This window comes from Atractosteus spatula, chromosome 5, assembly GCF_055471065.1.
Source record: "Atractosteus spatula isolate fAtrSpa1 chromosome 5, fAtrSpa1.hap1, whole genome shotgun sequence".
Classification (NCBI taxonomy): Eukaryota; Metazoa; Chordata; class Actinopteri; order Semionotiformes; family Lepisosteidae; genus Atractosteus; species Atractosteus spatula.
Genome location: NC_142710.1, coordinates 49301845 through 49312911, shown reverse-complemented (window position 1 = coordinate 49312911; position 11067 = coordinate 49301845). Strand labels below are relative to the sequence as shown.

Below are 11067 nucleotides of genomic sequence, written 5' to 3'. Positions count from 1 at the left end.
TCAGGCGGGCGCCCTTGCCGCATCAGGTCGGCCCCACACCGTCCGGGGCTCGAACCCGGGACTTCCGCGTCTCTCTGCAGCGACCCAGCCCCGTGAGCTAAAGAGAGATCTCTCTACAGCCCAGTAGCTGTAGTCCTGCTATCACAGGGAAGGGCGGTGACGTCACCTGCTCTGGTACGCCGGCTCTTACACAGTACCTGTCGGCCGTAAGCGTTACACTCTCCCCCGCTTAAATCGCCGTCCCCGGCGAAGGGCTATCCCACCCCGCTTCTGACACCAATGTAACGCAACGGGGGCTCAGGCGGGCGCCCTTGCCGCATCTGGTCGGCCCCATCCCGACTGAGGCTCGAACCCGGGACTTCCGCGTCTCTCTGCAGCGACCCAGCACCGTGAGCTAAAGAGAGATCTCTTTACAGCCCAGTAGCTGTAGTCCTGCTATCATAGGGAAGGGCGGTGACGTCACCTGCTCTGGTACGCCGGCTCTTACACAGTACCTGACGGCCGTAAGCGTTACACTCTCCCCCGCTTAAATCGCCGTCCCCGGCGAAGGGCTATCCCACCCCGCTTCTGACACCAATGTAACGCAACGGGGGCTCAGGCGGGCGCCCTTGCCGCATCTGGTCGGCCCAAAGTATAGGTGGCTCGAACCCGGGACTTCCGCGTCTCTCTGCAGCGACCTAGCCCCGTGAGCTAAAGAGAGATCTCTCTACAGCCCAGTAGCTGTAGTCCTGCTATCACAGGGAAGGGCGGTGACGTCACCTGCTCTGGTACGCCGGCTCTTACACAGTACCTGTCGGCCGTAAGCGTTACAGTATATTTTATTTTACTTATATATATTTTCTTATTTATTTATGAATTCATGTTGTGTTACTGTACCTTATTGTTTTTTACCAGACCACAAAGCAAATTTTCCATCTGGGGCAATAACAGAAGTATCTCAAGAGTTCTGTATCTTAGATTCCTTCTTTTATTTAAGGTGATCTCAGATGTTTTCATATACTGTACATTGTAAGGGAAGGCAGGGTAAGACAAGGTGTGGCTGCTAGATCTTCTGGGGTTTATTCCACACTGGAGTGACTTTTGTGTGGAGTTTGGTTGTTCTCATACTTTTATTTTTCCAAGTGGGTCGCTTTCCTGTCACCTTCCCCGCCTTCCAAAAAAAGCCGTCTAGGTTGACTGGCGTCTCTAAAATGTTCACAGAACGTTTTATGTCACGTATGAGCGGGGTGACGCGAACATTGCCAGTAACAAAAATCTTTCTGATGCCGTATAAATCTTGAACTGGATGGTTGGGGCTGGACTGTCGGGCTGAACTGGCTTGAAAAATCTTTCTATTGTGCTGTTTCAAATCTCCCTCCCTCAAACAGCTGCAGCTCCTAACCACCGCGGCATTGTGGGAGGAGACGGAGCAGGAAATATGGCGGATGTGGAGGAACCGTAAGTATCCGTGAAAGGAGAGGACAGAGAGATCTGCAAATTAGTGCTCATAATCTCATGTATTACCTGCTGAAAAAAAGAGAACACGATTGAACCTTCTTTTATTCTCTCTTTTTAGGGAGAAGAAAAGAAGGAGAGTAGAAGAGCAGACTGAGAAGTTAGTACTGAAATGCTAAAAATATATAAACTGCCAGCAGGTTTGAGGTTACACAGCGCACGGAGTAGTAGAGCATTAATGTGAAAATTCTTTTTTCCATTCGTTGACTGACACATTAATGTTTTATCTATAAAAGGACGGAAAATTGAAATATTCAAAAATTTACAATCGATTATAGTAAGGCCTCAGGCTGCTCAAATGTATCGCAGTTTATAGTCACGCTTATAGTAACTAGTTACATGTTTTTAATAACGTGTTCATAAGGAATTTTCACATCTTAATGTTGCGCTCGTTTCTTATTTCGACTGCTATTTAATTAACTCCATTCTTTTATAGAAACATTGCATATAAATTAAAATTATACAATAGCTGTAATACAGGCCTCTACCGATTTGTAATTGTGTTGTTTGGTTACATTGTTTTGTAAACTTTCAAAAGGGAATATATTAAACATAACGTGCTTGCTATATTTTATCAGGATTGTGATAACGATGTTTAGGCTGGAATACTAACTGTAACACCCCAACAGTTGTTATTGTGAATAGCATGTCAACCAGTAGTATATCTGGAGAATGAATCAAAACTTACCAGCCAGATAATTATTTCTATTAACTAAAAAGATTCTTAACCCTAATTATTGATAAACGTTCTTCTGGCAAATTTAGTTTCCTCTTGGTAACAGTAATGTCTTAAACAGACTTTATACATAATAAATAAGTTAAACAAGCGTAATTATGGCCAAATACCATCTAATTACAACCTCTGTTGTATTTTGACAAAAAAAATGTACCTTAGGTCTGGTTACTGTGCGATTGGTCAATGTATGTAGGTACTTAAGGCTACATATTCTGAAGTTATTTATGTCTGAAAGGATAATATATATTTCTATTTATGATATACCTACATTGACGTTTGAAGTATTAAAAAATAGTACAATAGTACAAATAAAGGTACAAGTTTAGATGTTTGACCAACAATGTACTGCATACTCAAAAGCTAACAATACCAGTTAGCCTGTATGTTAAAGTCTTTGCACACGCTGCCAACTTTGGTATTGTGTTTTCAAACCACAGGCATTGTGAGCACAGCAGACACGCAAGTTGTTTTCCAACTGATGTTTGTAGCTGAGTTCCTTGTGTTCTGTGCAGAATGGCTGTGGATGGTGGGTGTGGGGACAATGGAGACTGGGCAGGTCGCTGGAGCCATGTCAAGAAGTTTCTCGAGCGCTCAGGACCATTTACACACCCCGATTTTGAACCAAGCACTGACGTGAGAAAACTCCACTTTCTCCAGTTTTGTTTTGTACCGGGGGGGAAAGGAAAGCACAGCATACGAACCCCCACAAGCCTTAAAATGTTGAATGTTTTGAATGACATTTCTTAGAAAATGCGATTGACAGTTTTGCATGATTTCCATCACATAGTTTTAGTTCCACCTATATACATAAATTCTACAAATGGCTTCATACTGTATTATAAATACGATGCAATACATTTAATACCAAAATGTTTTCTAACTCAGTACCAACTGATCATACAGTTGATATGAGTTGAAAAGCAGTTATTTAATTTACTAATAAAATAGTGAAAATCCAGTACACATTGTGGTCTTTATTTCAGACTCTACTTCTGTTTTACAATGCAACATGTTTAACATGGTAAAGTAAAAAAAAAAACAATACTTAAAAGTGATATTTCCATTTTCAGTTTTAAAATACATTTCACTGCTTTTTTTATTCTTTTAATTATGGTCTGGTACAAATTGTCACCTGTTCTTTTTAGTTCTGTATGCCATTTGTGTGCATATTCATAGTAACTCTCTTCTGGTTTTGTGTTTCAACTGTAGTCACTCCAGTTTTTATTGGACACATGCAAGATACTAGTCATTGGAGCTGGAGGGCTTGGATGTGAACTTCTTAAAAATCTGGTATGATGCTGATTATTTTTTTTTTAAAAAAAGAACTTTAGATCAGTGTAAACTGGTGTGAAGTTAAGATCTTGTGTGTTTCAATGGGCAGTCAAATGCTTTGCATTGTTCTTCGGGTGAAAGAGTGCAGCGAGCTTTGAAGGACATATTTTTCTTCATGATGATTGCTTTCTCCTTGATGCTTCTGTTCATGAAATATTTCATCTGGGAGCACAAATGTTTTAGAACGACTTCCTGAACTGTGAAATGCACCTATTAAAATGCTTCTTGTACATTTTTTCCACCTCATGAAGTCTTTTGCATGAATGTTCTTCACTTATAACCGGAAATGATGTTAAAATTATATTTAGAGAACAGGAAAGAAAGTTGACCTAACATTCACATACTTCAAACAGTAATTGTCAAATATCTGTGTTTGATAGATTTTCTTTCTCTTTCAATATGAATGTCCACGTGCAGGAAAGTGTGGATGAAAACTGTTGTTTTACAATTTAAGCATTGTTGATTGCACTGTACTTTTTTTGGAATAAGTGACTACTTAAATCAAACCCTGTTGGCATTTGTAAACCTTTTATTCAGATCAGTTTTTACCATTATGTTATCAGGCCCTGTCTGGCTTTCGCCATATTCATGTAGTTGACATGGATACCATCGATGTCTCAAATCTGAACAGGCAATTTTTATTCAGGTGAGCTGTGTTTGTTAAGAGCTCTTTTCAATTCACTGATATAGTGTATTTTCACAGTTAAATGAAGCACACATTCCAATAAAAGACACTCTCTGCTCTTGCTGGCTTCTGCACACTGAAATTGGACATGAAATTCCCATAAAAATCAACAAAATATTGGGAGAGGTGTTCCTGTCCCAACAAAATCAACAAATTGTTGGGTTTTGTCCTAGTTTATTATGACAATATTCTGGTTATTGCTTTTTGGTCTTGCCCTTTTCATCTATATGTTATTTGTGAATCAAGTAATTTACAGAGAAAATGACAGGGGAAAGCTACAGAGGTGTGGACATGTGAGCCCTGAGAGATAAGTTAATAACAGTAACAGTTAAGAAGATGGCTAAGTACAGACGTCTTACCGACACATTTTAAATTTTAAGCAATTTTAACACCTCTGTAGGTTGTCCAACAACTACATAGATGTTTTGCGAAGTCACTTTGTGGTAGCTGGGCAGTATCACGTATTCGCTCATTGATCTCATTCCTCTAAATCGCTTTGTGTTTTTACTATTAAGCTGATTTGTCCAAGTCCTCTTACTGTCACCAGCGCCATGTGGTGCACCATCTGTGCTGGCCTGCTGTGGCTGATGGGCACAGTGTAACGAGCACAAGTGGTGTTTTTGTTCTAAAGTTAAGCATATTTTGGGTAGCAGACTGCAACTGTGGTTATCGCTAATGTTTTTTGACATGATGAAACAGAACATTATTGATAGCATCAGGTGTCTCCTCCCTTTCTTGCAGCACTCTGTCCAAGTCTGCAAAGTTGATGTTAGTGTTAAAATCCAGATTCTGATAGTTTTCCTAACTGAACATTTTTTGCCTCCTAACATTTCCTCAGACCTAAAGATGTGGGGAGGCCGAAAGCAGAAGTGGCGGCAGAATTTATCAACAGTCGTATTCCAAGCTGCGGTGTTGTGCCGTATCCTTTACTTTCAGTTATGCCCTGAACAAAAGGAGCAGGGTGCACAGAACTCAATTGTGGTAAAGAAAGGAAACAGATTAGTTAATGCAGGTTGATCCTGTAAATATCAGTAATAGCTAAAGTTTCAAAAATGTCATTTTTGCATAGTGTGTAAAATATGAACTCAAACCGGTTTCTGATTTCTTAACAACATGCAGATATTTTAAAAAAATACAAGATTTTGATGATTCATTTTACAGACGTAAGTCTTTCATTGTTTGAACACCTTAATAAAGCTGTTGCAGATTATATACTGTATAACGAGGGTTGCAGTTTTAAATACTGAGGTTTATGCTCCAAAAACAATTTTGCCATCAAAACGCATTTTCCATCGACTGTTATACATAAGGTACATACAAAAAGAAGATTGCAAGTCATTGTTACAGCAGGGAAAACATTCCTTTTTGGAACTGATCTTAATCCTCTTTGTAAAAGCTTGACCTGAGTTTTACATGTTTTTCAATTTGTGATACTGAGATATCAGGAAAATATAAAAAATTGAGTCTCACTTCCAATACTTATTTGTGTTTCCTCAGAATTTCATATAATTGTATGCGGCCTGGATTCAATCATTGCAAGGAGGTGGATAAATGGCATGCTGGTATTTGTCAATTTTTCATCATATTTGAAAACATTTTCATATTTTTCATATTTGCAACATTTAGTTGTACCTAGTATTATACTTTTTTTTTCCCTGTGAGTTTTGACCTTCAATTTGACCTCATGAGTCAGATGTGATTTAATTTTGAAATTTTAATTAGGCAGGCAACAGTGCCATAATGGTTATCATTGCTGCTTATCAGCGCTGGGGCCCAAGGTTCAATTCCTGGGATGCTATCTGCTTGATGTTTTTTTATGTTCTCATGTTCACGTGGGTTTCCTCCGTGTGCTCTGGTTTCCTCCCATAGTCCAAAGACATACTGGTAGATTAATTGGCTTCTGGGAAAATTGGCCTTGGCGTCCCATCCAGGATATATCCTGCCTTGCACCTGTTGCTTGCTGGGGTAGGCTCTGGCTCTTCTGTGACCCTGTAGAACCTGACTGGTTAGAAAAATGGGTGGAAGGATTTTAATGAAGCACACTGGAACCAGTACATAGTAGTAAAGATCTAATAAGTGAGATCTGTAAGTTTCAGTTGCTCAAAACTGTTTACCTTCTCTTCAGATGTCACTCTTAAGCTATGAAGATGGTGTTCTGGATCCTAGCACCATTATCCCTCTTATTGATGGGGGAACAGAAGGCTTCAAAGGCAATGCGCGTGTGATATTACCTGGAATGACAGCATGTATTGATTGCACACTTGAACTTTATCCGCCACAGGTACTCTCAATGGGTTTGTCCTTTTTAAAATTGCAAAGCAAATGCTGAGTAATTATGTTTTTCTTTTTAAAAGTCAGTGTTTTGCATGAAGTTTAAGATCAAATTTTCTCAGCCATGTAGAATGAAGGTGTCTGCTGTATTTGGTGCGAGGGTGGGATTTAATTTTTTTTCATATTGCTTTTTTTCCTCCCCAGATCAATTTTCCCATGTGTACTATCGCAACCATGCCACGATTACCAGAACATTGTATTGAATACGTCAGGATATTACAGTGGCCCAAAGACAAGCCATTTGGAGGTGAAGTTACGATTAACTTATTAAAATTTTCATCTATTTTAAAAACAAATTCCGTTCAGTATTTTCTTTACTAATTATTAACTTGTAAATGCTTACCATTTTTTATATTGTGTTTTGTTTTGTCCTGTTTAACATGAACAGCAACAACTCACTGGAAAATGTTGCTCACCTTATGAAAACTCTCTATGTATTAATGCACAGTTGATTTGAACCAATTAAAACTGATTCATCTTTAGATGGAGTAGCTCTGGATGGTGATGACCCCGAACATATCCAGTGGGTGTTTCAGAAGTCTCTGGAAAGAGCGGCACAGTTTAATATTACTGGGGTTACATACAGACTTACACAAGGTAAGGACTGCTGGAGAGATTGGTACTCGGCTTGTCTTTAGTACAGTAACTAAAGTAGCGTGTAAGCTTAATATGTACTACATTGTGTGTCCTGATTTTCTCAGCCCCCATTTCCACAACTTTAATATTTTATTTTGAGCATGAGGTATTGCTAAACAATAGGAAATTCATAAAATGTTTTAATATTCTCTTAAAACTTCATAAAACCTATTTTTTAAAACCATTCAATGTAATTTTCTTTGATTTATGCAGTTCAGATGAAAGTTGCTCTTTTTTGTGTTTAAAGGTGTGGTGAAAAGAATCATCCCAGCTGTTGCCTCTACAAATGCTGTCATTGCTGGTAGGCATTGTGAAAATACCGACTGAAACTGTTTACTTCAGTTACCTTGCATGGTTATATTATTAACTGAAGGTAATCTTAATTGTTTGAAGTGGAGTTCTTGTAACTGGAAGAGTTTTCAAATCCTGGGTGAGGCACTGCTGATTCTTCAGTAAAATGCCCAGCTGTATAAATGAGTACAGATATTAGAATTTTGATAAATAAATTAATCTAAATTGATATTTTGAGCATGTAAATAAACATGGTAATTTCAAAGAACTCAAATATAACTAATCTTTTGTATAGACTACTTTAAAGTAATGGAAACTTGTGTTGTTTCAGCTGCATGCGCTACCGAAGTTTTTAAAATAGCTTCCAGGTAAGCTTTTTAAAAGGTATTCTCCTCATTTTATAGTCCCTAAAAATGAATAAATATGTATGTAGCTGTATTTCAACCATAAATATTTGATGCCATTACTTAAATATTTGCTTTGTAAATAGTAGAAAGTTTCTACCATTTTAACTTAATTATTTTAAATATTAAATAAACATTATTTGCATTCTTCCCTACAATAGTAATGATTAATGTTTACATTGTATTATTTACAAGGAAAGGTAAATGGCAATTTTAATGTTATTAATAATAAAACCTTACAAAATCGTCAATAATTATTTTATTATAGCTGATAGTATGGAAAGTTATTTTAAGACTTCTTGCATTTGCCAATGTTTTTTTTCTTTATTATAGTGCGTACATTCCTCTAAATAATTATCTGGTGTTTAATGATGTTGATGGTCTTTACACATACACTTTTGAAGCAGAAAGAAAGGTGAGCTTTTTTTTTAGCCTTTTTCCAGTTTGTTTGGAGAAGGTTCAGACAGCAGTAACCTGACTGAGCAGTGGAACAGCAGTGAGGCAGAGTGCGAGAGAATGGGGAGGGCTTTAACAAATTGAGAGATGTGTGTTACTGGATGGGCATTATTCATTATGAGCATACTTACATGTTCTCAGAGGTGAAATGGCAGTTACATCCGATTTTCATGGTAATAGATTATTCAGACATACTTTGTTTTGTGCTACAGCTCCAGTTGTACATTTAAGAATTAAAATAATCCTGTAAATGTTGCTGTACTGTAGATATTTTGTTTGTTTAAATATTGATGTGCTAATTATAATGGAATTTTGTTAACCAAATCCAGGAAAACTGCTCAACCTGCAGCCTAGTGCCTCAGGAGCTGCTGTTCCCTTCATCTGCCAAGCTCCAGGAAGTGCTGGATTACCTGACTGAAAATGCATCTTTGTAAGTGAAGAGATACCGGTAGCGTGGTGCATATCTGTTGCTGTCAGTTTAGCAGTAATAGTGCACACCTTCAAATCACGCTTACTACTGCTCTGATTTCTACTACTCTTTCAATGTTGTAGGCAAATGAAATCTCCAGCAATTACTGCAACTTTGGAAGGGAAGAACAAAACTCTTTATTTACAGGTGAGGTTTATGTTCCTGCATTTAAATGTGAGCCATGGAATCGCCCATTTTTATTTTATCAATTTTATTTTTTACTTTTTCTTAGCAATAGTATTGTATTTGCTCCAGCTGTTAAAATGTACAAGTGAGAACTTGTATACTTTGAGAACTTGAATGCCAGTCTTGCATTGCATCACGGCTGATCTTTGATCTGCCCTTAGATCATTAGCTAAAGTATTAGAAGATGAAAGAGGTTGTAAACTAATTGCTTGGATGTGTTGGATATTAAACAGGTTTAAATAAGCAATTTAACAGGGGAAAATCAGAGGAAAGGTCTAGTATTTCTGTCTGTAAATTAAATTTATATCTGTCTCATTTTTCAATACTAATGTTTTCTTGGTTAAGACTGTAGCCTCAATTGAAGAAAGGACAAGACCAAATCTTTCCAAGACGTTGAAAGGTGACGTAAAACCTTTTTTTATTATCATTAAATAAAGGCCTTTTTCAGTATGGTAGTTCTCCAACAACTTCAAACTGTGCAGTTTTGTAATCCAGTAATTTATGGGTTTTTTTAGTTACATAATATGACAGTAGTCTGTACCGAAGTAATTGTGTTTTAACACTTTATTCATTTGTTCACAGAATTGGGCCTGACTGATGGACAGGAGCTTGCTGTGGCAGATATCACCACCCCTCAAACAGTGTTATTTAAGCTACATTATACATCCTAGTCAGGAACATGTAAGAGCTTAGAAACTAGTTAATAAGTGAATTTTAGAATAAATGTGAGAGAATCCTGCATATAACAGATCAATTATCATTTTTAATAAGTGAAACTATTTAAGGCATTGCAAATTAATTTATGTAAATAAGCTAACTTTATAGTAGCTTCTAAAACAAAACCTTTTAAAAAGGATAATTTCAAGTTGGGTTCTAGATACAAGTTGTAAGCCTAATGGATCAATTTTCTATATATGATGATTCTGATCTAACTCTGAGCAAGTTGTGGTTATTTTCTTTCTCATGTCTAAAATATCCTTTGAAACTTGGCATAACCTGGTTGCAGCACTTATTTTATTTACTGTTGTCAAAAGAATGACCCTGTAACAGGACCAGGTTGGATAATAACATACCTATCACCTGCCTCCTTTACTTTTATGAGAACGTTGTGTATGTCATGTGTTTGTTGCGGTAATTTTGTTTTGGATGTATATTTATGGAAAATGTAATTAAAACATTTTGCTGAACAAATACTAAAGACATTGTTTCGAGATTCTTTAACTTAAATGTTTTTACTGTAAATGTGTTTGTGCTTTCCATCAAAAGTGCACATAGAACATTAATTCCAGTCAAAATGGTGTGACGTGCAAGATTCTGCCGTGCATTATTTTTAAGTGTGCATAACAAATGGGCTTGAGCACTATAGACTTGTGTGTGGTGTTACAAAGCCCAGTACTTTTTGTTACAGATTCTGCTGTTTTATAAGTTTCATAATTATACTATATTTTCATACTCCTGTGCTTGTTCAAACCATAAAAATATCCATATAACATGGGCTGGATAGCTAGATTTAATTAAATTGTTAATTTGGTATGGTATACATTGGTTCAATGAGCAGCACCATTTTTAATAGATGATGCGCTATTCAGATTGTAATATAGGCCTACTCTCACAGGTCTGAGAAAAGAATGTACCACTACAATACATGCTGTATAATGTTGTTCTTGAAAATAGATGAGAAATGTTCATCCTTATTACTATCATCAACAGATAATATTTTCTTCGCAGAGTTTTAAGTGCATTTCTAAAATTTGTGCTGTTGAATTGCTCTTACCTATATGTGATGGTTAAAGCAACAAACGTCATGCCAGTAAATGGGCTGGTACGTTTTTATATTTCAATATTCTTGGCAAAACTCACTTTTATTAAGTGAAGGATAATACAAGAAATGCCTGTGGGTATACCAAAGCTGAACTCTTGAGCTCCTTCATCTGTCTTCGACCTGAACGTCTGGAGAGATGCCCCATCTGAGGTGAAGGATGACAGACAAAAGAGGCAGCAAAAATGTTCAGTACTTGGAAAAGCTCCTGTATGAACTAGGGGACTG

General features: G+C 37.2%; 1 protein-coding gene across 2 annotated transcripts; it reads left to right on the top strand.

Annotated features, from left to right (window-relative positions):
• The first annotated feature begins 1373 nt into the window (after positions 1-1373).
• On the top strand, positions 1374-10218 carry uba3 (ubiquitin-like modifier activating enzyme 3). Of its 2 annotated transcripts, XM_088915360.1 has the most exons (18): positions 1374-1437; positions 1556-1594; positions 2743-2863; positions 3440-3520; positions 4126-4208; positions 5086-5166; positions 5367-5410; positions 5745-5809; positions 6373-6528; positions 6723-6825; positions 7062-7175; positions 7462-7515; positions 7837-7873; positions 8243-8324; positions 8695-8795; positions 8918-8981; positions 9366-9420; positions 9603-10218. In XM_088915360.1, the coding sequence occupies exons 1-18, from the start codon at positions 1418-1420 to the stop codon at positions 9689-9691; spliced, it is 1389 nt and encodes a 462-aa protein (XP_088771486.1). In that variant the 5' UTR covers positions 1374-1417; the 3' UTR covers positions 9692-10218. The 2 variants fall into 2 exon arrangements, with proteins under 2 accessions (XP_088771486.1, XP_088771487.1); XM_088915361.1 differs by lacking the exon at positions 1556-1594 and having other exon boundaries at positions 1392-1437.
• Positions 10219-11067: the final 849 nt, after the last annotated feature.

Coding starts and splice junctions, on each gene's coding strand:
- uba3 (XM_088915360.1), top strand. CDS start 1,418: ATGGCGGATGTGGAGGAACC. Junction 5,411..5,744: donor TGATGATTCATTTTACAGAC/GTAAGTCTTTCA, acceptor GTGTTTCCTCAG/AATTTCATATAATTGTATGC. Junction 8,982..9,365: donor ACAAAACTCTTTATTTACAG/GTGAGGTTTATG, acceptor TTCTTGGTTAAG/ACTGTAGCCTCAATTGAAGA.